We start from the raw sequence: 19,161 nt of genomic DNA on the forward strand, positions 1-19,161 counted from the left end.
CAGCAGCACAGCCACCCTGGGGTTAGTTCAGTTTAATGGCGGTATCCTTGTACTCATTATAAAACACGATCTGGTACAAAAAGCGTCCCCTGTACCGCACGGGGGTACAGCTGGGCTAAGGCCACCCGAGGCGGAGGGACCCGGGGGGGGGGGGGGCGGGACCGGGGCTGCCCCCCCAGCTCCCCGGGGTGCACCCCGGTTTCAGTCCCTGGGCTCCCGGGGCCTCTACAATCACCAGGATTCGATTAACAGACGTTATCGGCGTTTCCTCGAGGGACGCGGGCGCTGGGGGGGTTCGGCCTCGGCTGCACTCCCAGGCAGGGTGGGACCCCCGGGACTGTCCCCCCCTGCAGCCCAAGGGACTTTCTCCCCTTTTCCCGCAGGGAGGGGGGCGCAGGGGCTGCTCCCAACCTGAGCAAAACCTCCTCTGGCCCCGCAGCGGGAGGAGGAGGAGGAGGGGGAGGAAGGTGCTATTGCTGCAAGGGGGGTGGCCAGGGGGTCCGAGCCGGCACTGGAGAGGCCAGAGCTGCCACTCCCACCCTCCCCAATAAATAACTATATACAGCACATAAATAAATAGGGCAGGAGCCCGTGGGGACAGCGCCAGCCCAAGGACAGGCGCATCGGGGCTCTGCCCGCGCCCTAAGGCACACGGAGGCCAAGTGCCATGGGGGGCTCAGCCCTGTTCCCCCTGGTTTTGGGGGCTCCCTGAGGGCTGCAGCCCCTGCTGCTCCTCTCGGGGCTGGGGCTGACACTCGCAGCTGCTCCTCGATGATCTCTGTGCGCTGGGAGCTGCCCCTGCATCAAGGGCTGGGAATGAGCTGGAATTTGCTGGGCCTGGCTTAGCTAAGCTTGCACAGGGCACCAGCCCCGGGACCATCGCACAGCTGGGGAGCCCCAGGGAAAGATGCTGGAAACGGGGAGATGAGGAGGACGCTGCAGTGCACAGGGTGACACGAGTCCAGGTCACAAGGAGGGAGGGTGACAGCGGCAGGGACAGGGTGACAGAGCCGGCGTCCCCTCACCTGCGGCAGCAGCTGCCCAGCGCCAACCCCTCACCTGCCCACGGCTACGGGAGGGTCTCGAGTGTCCCCGTCCCCCCGGCTCAGCCCCTGCGCCTCAGTCCAGCTTCTCCAGCACCGAGGGCACGTAGACCAGGCTGAGCTCACTGCCGAAGTTGCAGACGATGGCGGCGTTCTCCAGCACCAGGATCTGCCGTGCCGGCTGCGACTCGTTGCTCTTGCCCAGGTAGACGGTCTGGAGCAGGTCGCCATAGCCGATGTCCCAGAAGGAGACGCAGCCCTGGCCGCCTGTCACCAGGAGGTTGTCGGAGATGACGCCCAGGCTGGCGCCGCAGCCGAGCTCCTGTGGGGAACGGAGAACGTCAGAGCCATGGCTGCTGTGCCAGGGTGGGCCCATGAGCGGGATGGGGCTGTGGAGCCCCACGGCAGAACAGGGCGGCCTGGCGAGGTAAGAGATCCATTTTTTTCTGAGCTTTGGCACATTACGTTTACAAACAAGGAAGTTTTCCAAAGCACGTGGAATTTAAACAGAATCATCGAATCGTTTTGGTCGGAAAAGCCCCGCCAAGATCACGGAGTCCAACTGTTACCGCACCCCCGGCACTGCCCCATGTCCTGAGAACCTCCTGTCCGTCTGTCCAGCCCTCCAGGGATGGTGACTCCAGCACTGCCCTGGGCAGCCTGTTCCAATGCCCCACAGCCCTTTGGGGAAGAAATTGTTCCCAGATCCAACCTCAACCTCCCCTGGTGCAATTTGAGGCCGTTTCTTTGTGTCCCTGTCTCCCCTCAGCTCCTGTTCTCCAGCTGAACCCCCCAGGTCCCTCAGCCGCTCCCATCACACTTGTGCTCCAGCCCCTCACCAGCTCCGTTCCCTTCTCTCCACTCGCTCCAGCACCTCAAGGCCTTTCCTGGCCTGAGGGGCCCAAAACTGCCCCCAGGATTCGCGGTTTGGCCTCCCCAGGTCCCAGCACAGGGACGGTCACTGCCCTGGGCCTGCTGACACTGGTGCTGACCCAGGTGGCCGGTGGGGTTTGGCGGGTCTCAGCAAAGCGCAGGAGCCCCTTCATCCTTTCCCTGGCTGCTCCCCAGCTACCAACCTGCTGGATGGAATAGAGCTTGATTCCTGAGCTGCGGTCCCAGATGCTGATCACGTCGTCCAAGCCGCTGCTGATGACGCAGGAGGCCGTGCAGGTGAGGGAGGTGACGTCCCCGCGGTGGGCGTACATGTGGCTCACCTTGCTCCCCGTCAGCACGTCCCAGAGGCAGATGGCACCATCCTGGCCGCCGCTCGCCAACACCATCGTCTGCAGGAACACAGGAGACCCGCGTCAGGAACCCCCGAGGACAGTGCCCTTCCCTTGCCCCCCGGGATGCCACGGAACACGAGCCCATTATATTTAAGTATTCCCAGCACTCCCAGAATCCCAGAGTGTCAGGGGTTGGAAGGGCCCTGGAAAGCTCAACCAGTGCAATCCCCCGGAGCAGGAACACCCAGCTGAGGTTCCACAGGAAGGGGTCCAGGAGGGTTTGAATGTCTGCAGAGAAGGAGACTCCACAACCTCCCTGGGCAGCCTGGGCCAGGCTCTGACACCCTCACCCCCAACAAGTTGCTTCTCCTCTTGCAGTGGAACCTCCTGTGTTCCAGTTTGCACCCATTGCCCCTTGTCCTGTCACTGTTGTCACCCAGAAGAGCCTGGCTCCATCCTCCTGACACTGCCCCTTTCCATATTGATCCCTAGGAATGAGTCCCCCCTCAGTCTCCTCTTCTCCGGCTCCAGAGCCCCAGCTCCCTCAGCCTTTCCTCACACGGGAGATGCTCCACTCCCTTCAGCATCTTGGTGGCTGCGCTGGACTCTCTCCAGCAGTTCCCTGTCCTTCTGGAGCTGAGGGGCCACAACTGGACACAATATTCCAGGTGTGGTCTCCCCAGGGCAGAGCAGAGGGGCAGGAGAACCTCTCTGACCTACTGACCACCCCCTTCTAACCCACCCCAGGTACCATTGGCTTCCTGGCCACAAGGGCCCAGTGCTGGCTCATGCTCACCCTGCTGTCCCCAGGACCCCCAGCTCCCTTTCCCCTACACTGCTCTCCAACAGCTCATTCCCCAACTCACACTGGAACCTGGGGTTGCAGGAATGCGGGATGAGGAGCTGACCCTGCTGCCTTGGTGGCTTCCACGCCTCTGCACCTCCGTTCAAGGTAACAAAGCCCTGAGCTTCCCGGGTGCAGAGAACCCTCAATTCACTGAACTGAGTTCTAGAACGCCCAGCTGCGGTGCTCCCCCATCTCCCTGGAGGCTCAGGGCAGAGTGGGCTCTGCCAGGCCTTGTCCTCAGCCTTGCTCCCCTCTCCAGCCCTGCAGCGCTGCTGCCAGCTGAGCTCAGCAGCTCCTCTGGGGAGCCAGCGGGTCCCAGGAGGGCCAAGTTCACGGGCAGGGAACACCTCCCGGGCCGGTTGCTCAGCAGCCGTGTGTGAAGATGTTCCCCCGGCGCAGAGCCAGCTGCCCCGTACCTCATCCATGTAGACGGCCGTGATGGCTCCCGAGTGACCCTGCAGCGTGAACAAGCAGCACGAGTCCTCCAGCCGGAACACCTGCGGGCAGCAGAGGAGGAGTGAGAACCCGTGGGGCAGCTGGGCTGCAGAACCACGCCACCCAGGCTTAATCACTCTTGCTAATGAGGTAACGGATCTCACTTTAATCTCCCACAGCACCATCCCCTCATACGGCACAGTCAGAGCTGTCAGCGAGGGACAGCGAGGGCGGGGAAGGAGGGTGACGCCTGTCAGGGAGTGACAGGGCACGGAAGTGACGTGCGTGGCTGAAGGGATGAGGGGAAGACTTGGATTTGTTAATTAATTGGATCTGGGGAACAATTTCTTCCCCAAAGGGCTGTGGGGCATTGGAACAGGCTGCCCAGGGCAGTGCTGGAGTCACCATCCCTGGAGGGTTGGACAGACGGACATGAGGTTCTCAGGACATGGGGCAGGGACAGGGGTGGGGAATGGTTGGACTTGATGGTCTTGAGCGGCTTTTCCAACCAAAATGATTCTGTGGTTCTGTGATCTTAAGGGTCTTTTCCAACCAAAATCATCCTGTGGCTGAGACAGGGGGTACCCCAGAAGCCAGGCCCTACGGGAAGAGGATCTCACAGCCTCTCCCAGGGCTCTGTCCTAACTCCAGCGAGGAGCCACATCCCCGCAGACAGATCTCACAGCGGCAGCTTCAGGAAGGTGCTGGACTGGACTCCAAGCACCCCACCCTGAGCACTCGCCTCCCTTCATGCATGTACACACAAGCGGCATCCCCTGCCCACACTGGGACAAGCTGGGGTCCCCACGTCCCGTCCCCCATCCCCGCCGCGCCAGCCGTACCCGCAGCGTGTGGTCCTGGCTGCCGGTGACCAGCCGTCCCGCCGCAGCCTTCAGCGCCGTGATGGGCTTCTGGTGGGCGCAGGACACGGTGTGGGTGAGCTGGCAGGACACGACGTCGCCGCTGCTGAACACGGGGGAGGACGGGATGCTGCTCCTGCTCGGGGCTCCTGCGGCGAGACGTGTGGGTAAGCCCTCGCTGCAGCGCACACAGTCTGACACTGCACGACTAACGTCACCCAGAAATTATGTGGTTTCGGGGATGCCTGGATGCTGAACTTTAAGGAATGTGAAGTGCCAAAGGCTTGGCACTCTGGCTGACACCAGCAGAAGGTCAGTGCTCACGGACAACCAGAGCAAGGGTCTCCAACGGGGTCCTCAGCAGAGGGACTCCCATCTGCAGATCCACAGCCCCTCTGCAGTCAAGTCTTCTACAAGACTGAGACCCCTGAAGCCCAAGCACTGCGATTCCCCTTGCAGAGAGGCCAAACAGACAGCAGGGCACAAAACTCTGTGCCCTGAAGGGAAATGTCAGCTCCAGAGTCAGCCCTGTCCTGCAGACCTGCTCCACAGCCAGCTCTGCAGCTTGTGGAGCCCAGGGCACCCCTCCAGGAATGAAACTCTTTTCCCGGAGCAAGGCCAGGGCTTCTCGGCCCTCTGGACCACTCTAGACCCAAAGGAGCCACCGCACCACAAACGAGTGGCCCCCACAGACTGGTTTGGTGTGTGTTGTGGTTGTGCCAAGGCCACAAGCCGTACCGTGAGTGTGTGGGGCTACATGGTGTATGAACGTGACAACAGACCTTGTCAAGGGAGAAAATACGCGAGAAGTGGGAGAGGAAAGAGGTACGGGGCAGAGTTGGCCCTGGAACATGCGCCTTGGCCTCCAGATCCACGCACTGGAGAAGAACAGCACTCAAGATGCTCTCCTTGCGCAGGGAACTCCCCAAATCTTCCTGTCCACGGGAGCTGGCACGGGCTGCTTTGAGGGGATCGCTATCACGACAGCTTAGGGAGCGGGTGCGAGGGAGAGTTGGCTGCAGGGAGGCAAGGGAGCAGGAACAGCTCGGCGGAGCTTGGAGCGCGCTGGGATGCCTGCTTACCTCGGAACTGCAGGTGGTTCAAGGACGTGTGTGTCTCCAGCGAAAAGAAATCTAAAGAGCCGTTCAGACGGGCAGCGACGATCCTGGGGGAGAAAGGTGGGTGATGAGAGGCCATTCCCCGCTCTGATGGGGTGAGAGCCCTGAGAGCAGACACCTTCCGAGGCAGAGCGCAAAAACCAGAGACCCAAAGGTCCCATTGCCCAGCCTGGAATTATTCTGGACATTCAGCTCCTAAAAAGATGGAATGTTTGGAGGAAGAAGTGGCTGGTGGAACAGCTCTGGCCACAGGGAAGCTTGATCTACCATGGCCAGGGATGTGTGGGAAGAAGAGATATCCCGGCTGAGCCTCTGCTGGAGCTGCTGCGCCTCCAGGGCAGGTGGGTCCCAGCTCACACTCCGTCTGCTCCTCCCCTCACAGGTCACCGAGCACAAACGCACTCACCTGTTGTTCAGGAAGACGAGCGCTGTGATGCCAGATTGACCTTCGTCGTTACTGCTGCGGAGGGTCCCCTCGATCGCATCCCACACCTGGAAGGAGAAGAGGTTAATGCTGTGATCCCCACCATCGTACACCGAGGGGTCGGTGATCCAGGTGACGGTGACCTGTGCCGTGCCGCACGTCCCTGCCAGCCCCCGTGCTGCGGGATCGTAACACAGGAGCCTGGAGGCAGCTCCCGCTTGGCACTGGTGATGGGATTATCAATGTTTTCGCTGAGAAAGGTCAGACCAGATGATCCTTGTAGTCCCTTCCAACCTGTGATTCTATTATATCCTCCTACCTAAAAGTGAAGCAGCAAGTTCTCAAGTGAATATCGTTTAGTTTCACACTAGGAATGATGAATAGATTTTTCTTCAAAGAAAATCCCATGATATCTCTAAGGACCCCTGTGCCGGCTGAGCTCTCCAGAGGCACGATCCGCACGGATCCTACTCCGACAGATCCGGCCAATGCTGCACCACCGCAACGGGAGGGATGCAAGATCCCACTAGCCCCTTTCTCCTTCTAGCGTTACTGCCAATAAATGGTATTCTAATCCATTCTTCACAATCTGTGGGCCTTTCTTACCAGGGTCACGCAACCTGCGGCAGGACGTGCTCCACAGCCCCCCGTCCCAGCACTAAGCGCTCTGGATACAGAAGCAATATTGTGATGGGGACTGGAAACAAGGGTCAGCAGCAAAACTCAGCCAGTGTCTCAAGGTGCTTGGGAGAAGGTATCTCAGCTTAAAATCGTGTGGAAAGGACGAAGAAAAACAGTGGAGTGGCTTCCTTGGGTCTTTGTTGGGAAGAGTGAAAGCTCCTCATGGGCAGCACAGGCCAAACATTTTATTTCAAAATGTGTTTGTTTTTAAAAAAAACTGCATTTATTTTGAAGGACAAATTCTAACTAACTTTCCAAATCTGAAATTAAAATTAAACTAATTCTGAACGTTTCTCATTGGAGGAGATGTAAATTTCAGATTAAAATTTGCTTCGGAAGCTCTATCATTCCTGCGAAATTCCTATTAATTTTACCTATTTCCAGACTGATCAGTAACATCACGTAACGACACTGCAATCTGTAAGCATTGCCAGGGCTGGCGCTGCGCCTCACCGCTCACCTCCAGCCTCCCGTTACTCCGGCCGGCCACGATCAGGTTCCCCTGCAGCTCCAGGCTCCAGACCGAGCTCTCCAGGTCTCCTCCCCAGGAAGGGAGCGATGAGGATTTGTCAAACCCCATCAAAGATTCGTCCCCCAAGCTCCTCCTGCGGCTGGCGCATCCTCCCTCCTCGGCGCCGCAGAACCCGGCCTGTCCGTGTGGGGCCGAGAGGCTGGCCAAGCTCCGGCAGTTGGAGGTTCCGTGTTCTTCGTACACTTTCCCAACCAGGCTGCTGAAATCATAGCCTGTCTCCTTCTGTCGACCGGCCACAGAACGGAGCCGCGGCTCCGACTCGGCCACCTTGGCCTGCTCGGAGAAGTTGGTGTCGATGAGAGAGGTGAGGTCCGGCTGGTCGCAGAAAAGGGGAGGCTGGGGAGGGCTGAGCATCCTCTTGAGCTGGTGACTGTTCTCCAAGGGGTCGTCCAGAGCGTTCTTGCCATCTGGGCTGTGATCCCAGCTTTCCTGGTAATCAAATATGCCGCTGCTGTCTCTTCGCAACCTGAAATGCAGGAATAAAAGGTTGGTCCTCCCGCTTCTGCTGTTTCTGATTTCTTACAGAGCAGTTTGCACTGGCTGCTGAGCAGCGGTTGTGGAGGAACCTGCCCACAGCTGAATCACAGAATTGTTTTGGTTGGAAAAGCCCCTCATGCTCATTGAGTCCAACCATAACCCACCCCAGCACTGCCCCATGTCCTGAGAACCTCCTGTCCGTCTGTCCAGCCCTCCAGGGCTGGTGACTCCAGCACTGCCCTGGGCAGCCTGTTCCAATGCCCCACAGCCTTTTCTGGGCAGAAATTGTTCCCCAGATCCAACCTCAGCCTCTCCAGCAGTGACACAAGCCGGGACGCAGCACGTACCGCGGTTTGGGAATAACGGTGAGGCAGTCGCCGGTCTGAGCGTCCCACACGCGGATCTGCCCCACCAGGCAGCAGCTCACCAGCAGCATCCCGTCGCTGGCCAGACACTCGATGTCCTGCGAGGGAAGAAGAAGCACAGCTGAGCGCCTAACACCACCCAGGCCTCCGGACCCTGACAAACACCTTGCGTGTGGCTCAGCAGCTATAGAGATGACAGATTTTATGTCAAAATTACATGGCTCGCTTAGCAACCTTGGGATACTTTGAGAATATGAGTCCCAGATGTGCTGCAAATCAAAAAGACTCCATCCATCTTCCTTTTTCCTGACAAAGTACAGCTTGAAAAGCTGGTAGGATCAGGGACAGAGGTGCAGCCTCTCTGGAAGACACAGTACAGTATTTCGAATTCCACCTGATTGGGTGCCCAAGCAGTTTGTTTCATCTCAAAATGCAAAGAAACATCTTTTCCCCCAAGAACGAGTAAGCTGAGCAGCAGCACACTTCAGTGCAAACCCGTGGATGCTGACAGCACTGGAAACAACACTGAACGGCCCAAACCAACACACGAACTTTTGGGAAGCAGGGAAAAAGGATCCAGTAGGTATTAAATATCAGGGATCTAGCAAGGAAGGCTGGGTAAGCCCAGGCAATAAAAGCCAACAGTTGGCTACAATGAGATGGTGGTAACAGCGATTGCAAAAAGCTGAGAGTGAGTCCAAGGAAGAAACGGAAAAGTCCTACAGGAAACTTCATGCTACAACATCCTACAGTATAAATATAAAAATATAACATATAAAGTTCACCCAGCTGTCAGCCCTCACATCCGCATCACGCTAAGGCTGCTCAGCTGGACTGTCCTTCCTGAGGGCTGTTATTTAAATCAAACCAAAAAACAACCCCAAAGATGCATGGCACAAGTCAGTAAAATGCCTTTCTGGTAAGCACAGCACCCGCCTGACCTACCATGAGGTGACCCCTGAGAACCAGGGGGACAATCTCGGTCTCGGGGGGGGAGTAGCCGTAGTCGTCACAGGGCAGGTCCCCCCGCTTCCTCCGGCTGTGCGAGAGCCCGTTCTGCCCGTAGTTCTTGGGGCAGAACACCCGGTACAGGCAGAAGAGCAGCAGGACCAGGATGATGCCCGAGGCCAGACCCAGAGCAGCCACCCTGGTGGGAGAGACACAGATACAGAGGAAAAAAGAAGGTGAAATAAACCATCAAATGACTAGAAAAATAACAGGAAAGTATTACACGTGTTGCTGGTCTCAATTTTTCAGCTGAGCAAAATTCCTGTGATTTTGGGGAAATCTAAAAGGATTTTTTTAATGGCAAATGGTCAATTTCAACAAGATTTTCAGACTTTTCCATAAGAAGAGTACACAGGAATTTAGTCAGGAAGAAAAACACTAGATGGGGATAATACAACACAGCCAAAGGGGAACTGCGGATTCAGACACAGGCTGGGAGCTCGTCCTCTCAGGAGGGAAGGAAGGTCCTGGCTTGCAAGAGATTTGGATCTAACACCCAATAAAGTGTCACCGAATCATGATATTTATCCCCAAAGACAAGCTCCTTTTCCTGTTACCCTGCGATAAACCCCATAATGCATCATGTGTGGTGCTCGGAGTAACAGTTTGAGCACCACCAAGCCAATTAAAATACATCACGGCTTAACCTTCACAGTGTGTGACTAATTGCACAATGATTTCTAGACTGTGGCGAACATTTACATATATACGAAGTTTGTAGGCCAACTGTCCATAGTCGTCAATCTATACGTTGACAAGCAGCTCCCACCAACAGCGTTGTCTGCAACCAACCCGGGCTGCCAGGGAACATATTAATGAGAGATTAATGTAACGCTGCATTAGGTAAGAGCATCCTGAGCGCAACGGGATTTTGCACTGAAGCTTTACAAGTATTCTTTTGTCCCCCACCAGGAGAAAAGCCAAGCAGTTGTGTCTCTAAGGGAGGGACGGCACGCTCAGAAGGTCACAAGGACTTTTTTACTTGTAGAGGGTGACATCCTGGTGTCCTTGCAGCTTGGAGGAGGTTTGGCCAGGCTGAGCTTCGGCGTCCAGCTTCCCGCGGCTCGGCGACAAGAAGGGGTGGTAGCGGTTCACCTCCTGGGGATGCCGCACTTCTAAGGCCTCTTGCGGGTTCAGGTAGAGCGTGACGGGGATGGCCGGCAGGATGCTGATGTATCTGAAGGGGCAGAAAGGTGAGAAGAGCTTAGGAGCAACAAAGGCAAAAGAGACACAAATACGAACAGGCCACCCAGCCCATATTCTCACGAGGAGCCACGGCAGGTCTCAGTATGCACTTGCCATCCAGGAATTTCAGGTATTCAAAAGAAAAGACTGTCTTAGAAACATTTTGCTTTAAAGATATTTCCCAGGTCTTGACCTTTGACTGCAGAGAAGGTTAAAAGTCAACTGAGCTGCTGATGAGATCAAACTGATCACGCAGATTTCAGTAAGGATGTAATGATCTGGTCCAGTTTTGTGTACCCTGCAGGCCAGAGGATCTCAACAGCTCAGATGTCTCTATTTCTCACGTGTGCCATCCCCATCACTTACAGACAATCACATGTTGCTTTACAAAATTCTAAATATCGCCTCCAGCGTAAAGGAAACAATACAGCCACAAGCACAGCAAGGAACACAACCCTTCTTCTCAGACAAATGCTCCTGGAGAGTTTGGTGCCTTTGTACCACACAGGAGGAGCCGTTTCATTGTCTCCTGAAGACACGTTTGGAGTAAGGCACGTGGAACACAAATTATCTCGCTCAGAAGGACAAGGACAGAAGAAAGACAAATGTTTGGAGTCAGCCCACTTGCCTTTTGGCCAGAGTGATGTTGTAGTAGCCGAAGAGGGACGGCCAGTGTCTGAAGGAAAGTTTCCTCCAAATCTCCTCATCCTCTGCTCCCCAGGTAACCTCTGCTTCAGTTCCAAGCTCCGTCTGTCCGTTCCCTTTGCCCTCCGGCCCCTGTGCCCACGAGTGCTGGTTTGTCTCCAGCCCTAACTTCTGCTCACGCTGCTGTGTCTGGTTTTCTGACAGCTGTATGGGGTCCGACGGGAAGACGGAGAGATCCATCTTGGGGTCGCCAGCAGGCAGGACCCCTCCAGGAACGGGCATAGGAGGCAGAACCGCTTCACCCAAAGGACTCTGTTCGGTGACCTGGGACGTGAGGTAGGTGCGGAGACCCGCGGGATCCGTGTAAACCAGGATTCCGATCCAGATCACGGTCCCAGCCTGCATGGAACGAGCAAAGAGACAACTTGTTTAGTACACAGTCCGAACGCTGGGTCACCAGCACCTTGTCAGTCTGAGCAACAACACAGCCAGGTAGTCAAAAAGGCCACCAGCATCCTGGCTGGTACCAGCACCGGTGTGGCCAGCAGGCCCAGGGCAGTGACCGTCCCTGTGCTGGGACCTGGGGAGGCCAAACCGCAAATCCAGCAGCAGTTTTGGGCCCCTCAGGCCAAGAAAGGCCTTGAGGTGCTGGAGCGAGTGGAGAGAAGGGAACGGAGCTGGTGAGGGACTGGAGCACAAGTGTGATGGGAGCGGCTGAGGGACCTGGGGGGTTCAGCTGGAGAACAGGAGCTGAGGGGAGACAGGGACACAAAGAAACGGCCTCAAGTTGCGCCAGGGGAGGTTGAGGTTGGATCTGGCAAACAATTTCTTCCCCAAAGGGCTGTGGGGCATTGGAACAGGCTGCCCAGGGCAGTGCTGGAGTCACCATCCCTGGAGGGCTGGACAGACGGACATGAGGTTCTCAGTGCCAGGGCTGGGGGAACGGTTGGACTCGATAATCTTGAGGGTCTTTTCCAACCAAAATGACTCTATGATTCTATAACAGAGATGGGGGGGACAAGCAGGGGCAGTATCTGGTGTAACCGCAGCCATTACACCTGCAAAATGAAAAGCCTAGTCCTTTCACATAGCAAAATATCTCCATGTCTTTATTCCACATTATCTACAGGGACAAAACATGACTTCTGTTCTGTAACGATCTTCCCTCCCCACTCATACAGTCCTTGAAAATCTGCTTATGTAAGAGCAGATTTTTGTTTTAAAGAAAACTACCTGCTACCACCCAAACATGACGCAAACAGCAACCTGAGCTGGTGAAGATCTCCCTGCTCACGGCAGGGGTTGGACTGGATGAGCTGGGAAGGTCCCTTCAACCCAAACTTTTCTATGATTCTATGAAACAGCGGAGCCCTGGAGCTAATGCGCACAGAGAAATGTTTTCAGGGAAGTATTTATTCAACTGTATTTACCATAAATCTTGCAGGGGAACATGAATGCATAAAAATCTTGGGCTTTTCCCCTCAGAAGCCTATTTGGGGTGGGTTAGCGCCCAGCAGGAAGGGGCAGCGGATATCAAACATACCATGATGAGTCTCTGGGCCAGCCGGGTCCTGGCGAAGAAGTAAATCACGCGCAGCCTCTTGGGCAGGCGCAGGTTCCTGAAGGAGGAGGGCTGGAGGGTGATGGTGTGCGGGGTGGCAGGTCGCATGGCCGGCTGCCGTTCGTAGCGCTGCGAGCGGCTGACGGGCTTCGCCGGGGGCATGCAGGCTTCGGCCGGCAGCCGCCTGTTCAGATCCGCCAGCTGCCAGGAGAAAAACAAACCCGTGAGAGCCGTGGGGAGGAGGTCCCTTGAGAGAAATGTGTGCACAGCCGCTGCCTGTGACACCTGCCCACAACTGAGTCCCCACCTTCACCCTTGCGTTGATCTGTCCCCGCTTCTCTCTTCCTCGCCCAGCCATGGTCATCTGTTTGTGATTGTGTTTCCTTCCAGCCCATTTACCCCAAATCTGCACGTTTCTCTACCTGAGGGTGTCTTGTTCCCTCAAGCGCCCTGTCCCAAATCCCTGCGGACATGTAACCAAGCAAGTGCTGCCCCACAGCTTTTACAGCTCAGTCTTTTCTGTTTGGAGAGTGAAAATCATAGAATCACAGAATCATTTGGGTTGGAAAAGCCCCTCAAGATCACGGACTCCAACTGTTACCGCACCCCTGGCACTGCCCCGTGTCCTGAGAACCTCCTGTCCGTCTGTCCAACCCTCCAGGGATGGTGACTCCAGCACTGCCCTGGGCAGCCTGTTCCAATGCCCCACAGCCCTTTGGGGAAGAAATTGTTCCCCACACCCAACCTCAACCTCCCCTGGCGCAACTTGAGGCCATTAATCACAAGGTGTGCTTCCTTTAATCCTTCTAAAAGAGCAAGAAAGGCAAACACCAGGCAAAACTCCACGTTCTTGTGCCTTCCTTACCTCCATCCGGCGAATGTCGATGGACAGCACGGTCGTGAAGAATAACATCTGCAGGAAGAAGTCAGACACCAGGCCGACCACAGCGAAGAGGCAGAACTCCTACGGACAGGACACACTGATTAGCTATGGCAGCTGCAGAGACAGTGGTAAACATTCCACCTTCAGAAACAGGCAAATTCAGCAAACTCTTGCCCAGAACGCAAGCCTGAGTCTATTTTACTGACAAATCCTATTATTGGTATTTTGTAACAGTTGAGAGATTGGTGCTAGAAAAGTCTGTGTGAGAACTCAAGAGCCTATTTGTTCAGATTTGAACTCTTTGTTCTTCTGAGCCATAAAACATCAAAGCATCATATGAAAAACCAGCAGAGGATGTTTTCCCAGGTCACAATGCCAGAGGTCTCAGTCTCCTGCCCCTGTGCCCAAATCACAAAGCCAAACAGCTTCCAAAGGTGAGAGTTTCCTACTTTACCAATAATCCTCAGTCCTGATTTCAGATTCCTGCAGGCACACGGCTTGCTCAGGACCTGGATCAATCACTCTCCGACCAACGACAGACACCGAAGTCACTGTATGTCTGTGTCCCTGTTTGCAGCCACTCTCCAGGACCCCAGATAAACCATTTGTGCTTAGACCAGACTTCTGCTTAATGGATATTTGATGGACAAATCATTCCTGTGCCCCTGGAAGAACAGTCCCGTACCCACTCTCAGAGGTCTCGAAACAACAAATCTATGGGAAACAATGTTTGCAAAAGCCAGTTATCTAAACTCCCTGTAATGCTGCACTTTTCCCAGCAGGTGACATTGCAGAAATGAGGATTAAAAGATTCTGTCCAGCAGCAGAAACAGTCAATTCCCAGATCTTCCCTAGAAAGCAAACGCACACCCTTACCCTAATTCCCATCAGCGCCACATGCCAGCCCCTCGCCCCAACTACATTCCAAACTTCACAGCAACATAGAATTACAATATTTTTGAGAGGTATTTTGTTTCCATGGGAGGTACCAATTTCTGCCAGGACCCAAAAAGGATCTATCTAGTAAACACGGTCAGATCAAGCAAGCTGAATGTAAGCTGGAGTAAAAACTTCAGGCTATAAAACAGATTAAAGACTTTAGCCCTCGCTTGCAGAACAGAGCTGGCAAACACCGCCTGTTGCTGGTGCCCCAGGACACATCCAGCCAGGACGCACCTCGGGGAAGGGGAGAGCCCATAGAGATTCGTTTTTCTGTCCCTCTCCTTCCTACATCTGCTCCAGCTCCTTGCATAGGGCTAGAGACCAATATCAGCCCAGAGAAATGAAAAGAGGAGTGAACGCTACCCAAAACCTCTGAACAAACCTTGAAGCGTCCCCACCCTCTCCAAAGTGTTCTCCAAACACAACAGATCAACTGCTTGTTACTTAAAAATCAGTGTGATCTGAAATAACCCACCGGGTCAGCTTCATCCCCCAAACCTCCCAGCGACAGCAGCACAAGGCCGCAGATTCTGATTGGGTTTTTCTCTTTAGCTTCTTCCCAAAGATCTGACAGGAGGTTTTGGGATGAAATCACAACACAGGTTCCTCTCTCCAGGAGAAAACCAAAGGGAAAAGCAACATCCAGCTGGTTTCCACCCAGACGTCAGCAAACGCTGACTCCACAAACAGCAGGTTCTGCACGTAGATACTCGTTCTGTTCACGTCTCCACTTCGGATAGCCCTGGAAATCTAAAGTCTTCTTAGACTTGGATATTGCACACCCTATGGTGAAATCCAGAGTGATTTCTGTGGCTCCAGGAAGGGGCTGTCGGGGTGTGAACTGCAGGACGACGCAGCAGAGATGGGAAGCAGAGGACGAGCGCCCAGCACGCAGCCCTGCAGCATCTCGGGACCTTCACCTGCACGACTGGCGTCTCGACCCCCCTGCAATGCCAGGCACGAGGATTTCATTGCTGTTCACAATTACAAGGGATTGAAAGGGAACTCACAACTCACAGCTGAAGCCAAATTCTATTTTAGGACAAGGTGAGCCCCAAAAAACACAGACAATTCTTTAATGCTAAATGAATTGCAGTGCTAAGGAGTAAGTGAGGAAAGCAAGACACTTTGGGCAGGTGAGAGCAAAGAAATGTCTCCCTTTTCTGCGATTCCCCGTGCAGACAGCACCCAAATGACTCCAGCACCACGCTGCTCCCTCCGACAGCCGAGAGCAAAGGTCCCTCTGGATTTATGCAGCCTGGCTCTGTTTCTGCCAGGTTCCTTGGACTCTGCAATCCGAGTCCAGTGTGTTATCTGTACAGTGTCCTTCACTCCCACGGACGCAGATAAGGGGGATGCGGCAGCTGCCAGCAGAGCAGCATCCCTGCCGGATTCATCCTCTGGAGCAAGCAAGCAGCATGGAAAGAGAGGAGCACACGGAGAGCATCAGAGGTGTCAAATGCTGTAATAAATAGGAGTACTTTAACTGAGATAACATGGGGGTTGGGGCACGGTGTCACTTTTCCCCGTGGCTCTGCTTATACTGCTATGTAGAATCACGGAATCATTTTGGTTGTAAAAGACCTTCAAGGTCATGGAGTCCAAGCGTTCCCCCAGCCCCAGCACTGCCCCATGTCCTGAGAACCTCATGTCCGTCTGTCCAGCCCTCCAGGGATGGTGACTCCAGCACTGCCCTGGGCAGCCTGTTCCAATGCCCCACAGCCCTTTGGGGAAGAAATTGTTCCCGAGATCCAATCTAAAATGTCTCTACCCAACCCCTTTTATCACACTTCTATCTCCGCCATCAGCACACCCTGCAAGCTCCTCTGTAGCAGACGCACCAAGAAAGCGAGTTGTCCCGGCGGCATCCACAGGAACGTATGCACGAGTCAAAACCTCGGGCTGAAAACCAGATGAAAGGCTCCATCCTCCACCTGCAGCGCAGAGCATGCGTTTTGCTTCACAGACACGGCCAAGCCTCGCTTTCTGAGCTCAAGCAGCGCAGTGATGAAACAGAGGCCAAAAGTGCTAATAGAACATCGGAATGAGCCCAATTTAGAGCCAAAGGATGGATCACGCCAATGTTTTGAGCTGAGCAATTCCTGCAATCAGCTTCAAATAAAAAAATGAGGGCACAACAGGTGGCCGGCTGCAGCCTGGGGAATTCTACTGTAGCTCCTTTCTTGCTGTCCTCTGGGGTACTCAGAGGGTCAGGAACTGTGCAGTTCAGCCTGCAGTGCTCCAGTCCAACCTCAGTGTTTAATCTTCTTAGGTTATAATACGCTTTAATCTGCAGTCTCTGCTGGTTACAACAACGCTACACACAACCTGCTCCTCTCCACGCGTGTTGCGCGTGGCCAGCGAGCACCTAGAGAGCGGTGCAGATGTCAGGGTGCTCCTGCTGACTGCACTGCTAGAAACTCCCAGCTGTGCAACAGAAAGGAAGGCACCACGAGCCAGAAAACGCTATTTTCAGTGCTACACACCCAACAGCGTGACCCCAACAGATCGTTCTACCTCGAGCTTTCCGTTTACCCACCCAGGAAACAGAGGCAGCGATATCCATGGCTGTAAAAACCTACAGATTCATCAATCTGCTGAAACAGCCCCAAACAGACCGTCCACCCTCATTCTCAGAGCAGTTATTCCACGCTAGGGATTATAATTTCCTTCCATCCGTTTATGAAGTGCATTGGCCAGCTCACAAAAAGGCACTTTTAGGTCGGAATAAAGGTGTCCCCACAGTAAAGGCACTGGGCACTGGGCATTTCTACAAACACAAGGAGCACAAACAGATGGTTGGGAGAGAAATGAGCTCCTGCTCTGGCTTCTCCCAGGGCTGTCGCAGCAAAGCGATCAGCCCCATGGTCTGGGATGACCAAGAGACCTGGTTTTGTGTGTGTAAGGCAACCTGAGAGCACAAGGATGTGTAAACCCAGTCACTGGAAGGATCCCAAACTGGGGAGACTGGGGATGCAGAAGGCCAGCTCCAGGATGCATCCACATCCCACAGATGTTTGTATTTCCCAGTAATGGACCAGTATCCCCATCAGCCAGAGCGGGGAGGAGAATTTGCACTCACCTGGATGGCAGGGACGAGGGTGAAATACCCGATCAGGATGATCCCGAGCTCTGTTGCCATGTTCTTCATAATCGACCAGCTCTCATTGCTCAAACCTGGAGAAAAAACATGCAAAGATGGGTAAAAGGGCAATTTTCACTAGTGGATAGACATGAGCATAGCAAAATAATTAAAAATTAGGTATCTATAGACAACAGGCAAAAAAGGCATCTTCAGGCTAAAATTCATCTGACCTATTTTGATTATCTACATCAAATAATTGGACTGTAGCTTCCTAATGCCTTTATCAGCAAGATTAACCACAAAGGGAGCTCAGATGACTCTCTCGTCTCCCAAAACTGCCCTGATTTAAGCAGAGGGTGCACCACAGGGCAATACTGGGATTCAGAAGTGTAAAGGAGTTTCTGAGTCCTGTTCTTGATCCAGGATACAAACCACTCCTATTTTTAAAACCAGGGGGATTTCTCTGGCCATCACTCCAGCATCTTTCTTCCTGGATGTTTAGAAATCTTTTTTAAGTTTGTACACTCCATTCATCCACAGTTTGAGCATGTACTCAAATTCTTAGGTGGTTACAGAGCGTGTCTGTAATAGAGAAGATAATTTTGTTCCAGACTCAGCAGAACTTCATATGACCTGTGGACTGCACTTATGATATTGGTGACATGAGAGAATAAGGTGTTCAATATCTACACCCAGAGACCCAGCTCTCCAGTATAAGTTGGGGAATGAGCTATTAGAGAGCAGCATAGGGAAAGGGAACTGAGGGTGCTGGGGACAGCAGGGTGAGCATGAGCCAGCACTGGGCCCTTGTGGCCAGGAAGCCAATGGGACCTGGGGTGGGTTAGAAGGGGGTGGTCAGTAGGTCAGAGAGGTTCTCCTGCCCCTCTGCTCTGCCCTGGGGAGACCACACCTGGAATATTGTGTCCAGTTGTGGCCCCTCAGCTCCAGAAGGACAGGGAACTGCTGGAGAGAGTCCAGCGCAGCCACCAAGATGCTGAAGGGAGTGGAGCATCTCCCGTGTGAGGAAAGGCTGAGGGAGCTGGGGCTCTGGAGCCGGAGAAGAGGAGACTGAGGGGGGACTCATTCCTGGGGATCAATATGGAAAGGGGCAGTGTCAGGAGGATGGAGCCAGGCTCTTCTGGGTGACAACCAGTGACAGGACAAGGGGCAATGGGTGCAAACTGGAACACAGGAGGTTCCACTGCAAGAGGAGAAGCAACTTGTTGGGGGTGAGGGTGGCAGAACCTGGCCCAGGCTGCCCAGGGAGGTTGTGGAGTCTCCTTCTCTGCAGACATTCAAACCCGCCTGGACCCCTTCCTGTGGAACCTCAGCTGGGTGTTCCTGCTCCGGGGGGATTGCACTGGGTGAACTTTTGAGGTCCCTTCCAGTCCCTGAGATTCTGGGATTCTATGATTCTCTGATTCTCTCTTACTAACACTTCTTAAGCTTTTTTAGCCAATGCCTCAGGAAACAAGCTTAAAAAGCAGTGCCAACAATTACAGGCTTGTGTGAGTTCTTGGAATTAAAAAAACCCAACAAAAAAAAAAACCAGGGCAAAAAGACTAACGGAATTCATATTCAACACACAGAGTCCTTGTTTCCTACACAGACGGGAATTAAGGTGGTTTCACATCTCCCGGTCCCTGGGTTACCCCCGCTTTCTCTCTCTCCCCTTTTTGCAGAGCAGGCTCCGTACCCTGGGCGATGCGGAGCTTCACTTCCAGGTCCACGGGCGTAGAGACAACGGACTTGGTGAGAACCAACACGTTCTCCAGGCCGATCACCACAACCAAGTATGGAAATATCTCTCTGGAGGAAACAGAAGCAGAGCAGAGAATGAGATC

The 19,161-nt window shown here is 54.2% G+C and overlaps 1 protein-coding gene across 3 annotated transcripts in view; it reads right to left on the reverse strand.

The window, feature by feature from the left end:
• Positions 1-17: 17 nt before the first annotated feature.
• The window catches only part of SCAP (SREBF chaperone), a 55,861-nt gene continuing 36,717 nt past the window's right edge, over positions 18-19,161 (reverse strand). For all 3 annotated transcript variants that reach the window (XM_065830306.2, XM_065830307.2, XM_065830309.2), the window contains 15 exons: positions 19,014-19,126; positions 17,315-17,409; positions 13,273-13,371; positions 12,390-12,608; positions 10,830-11,245; positions 9,999-10,193; positions 8,954-9,155; positions 7,991-8,106; positions 7,095-7,632; positions 5,936-6,021; positions 5,494-5,576; positions 4,394-4,560; positions 3,533-3,613; positions 2,120-2,326; positions 18-1,365 (listed from right to left, as the gene is read on the reverse strand). In XM_065830306.2, coding sequence (XP_065686378.1) covers positions 1,120-1,365; positions 2,120-2,326; positions 3,533-3,613; positions 4,394-4,560; positions 5,494-5,576; positions 5,936-6,021; positions 7,095-7,632; positions 7,991-8,106; positions 8,954-9,155; positions 9,999-10,193; positions 10,830-11,245; positions 12,390-12,608; positions 13,273-13,371; positions 17,315-17,409; positions 19,014-19,126 — 2,863 coding nt within the window. In that variant the 3' untranslated portion in view covers positions 18-1,119. The remainder of the gene's footprint in view (positions 1,366-2,119; positions 2,327-3,532; positions 3,614-4,393; positions 4,561-5,493; positions 5,577-5,935; positions 6,022-7,094; positions 7,633-7,990; positions 8,107-8,953; positions 9,156-9,998; positions 10,194-10,829; positions 11,246-12,389; positions 12,609-13,272; positions 13,372-17,314; positions 17,410-19,013; positions 19,127-19,161) is intronic.

This window comes from Patagioenas fasciata, chromosome 2, assembly GCF_037038585.1.
Source record: "Patagioenas fasciata isolate bPatFas1 chromosome 2, bPatFas1.hap1, whole genome shotgun sequence".
Lineage (NCBI taxonomy): Eukaryota > Metazoa > Chordata > Aves > Columbiformes > Columbidae > Patagioenas > Patagioenas fasciata.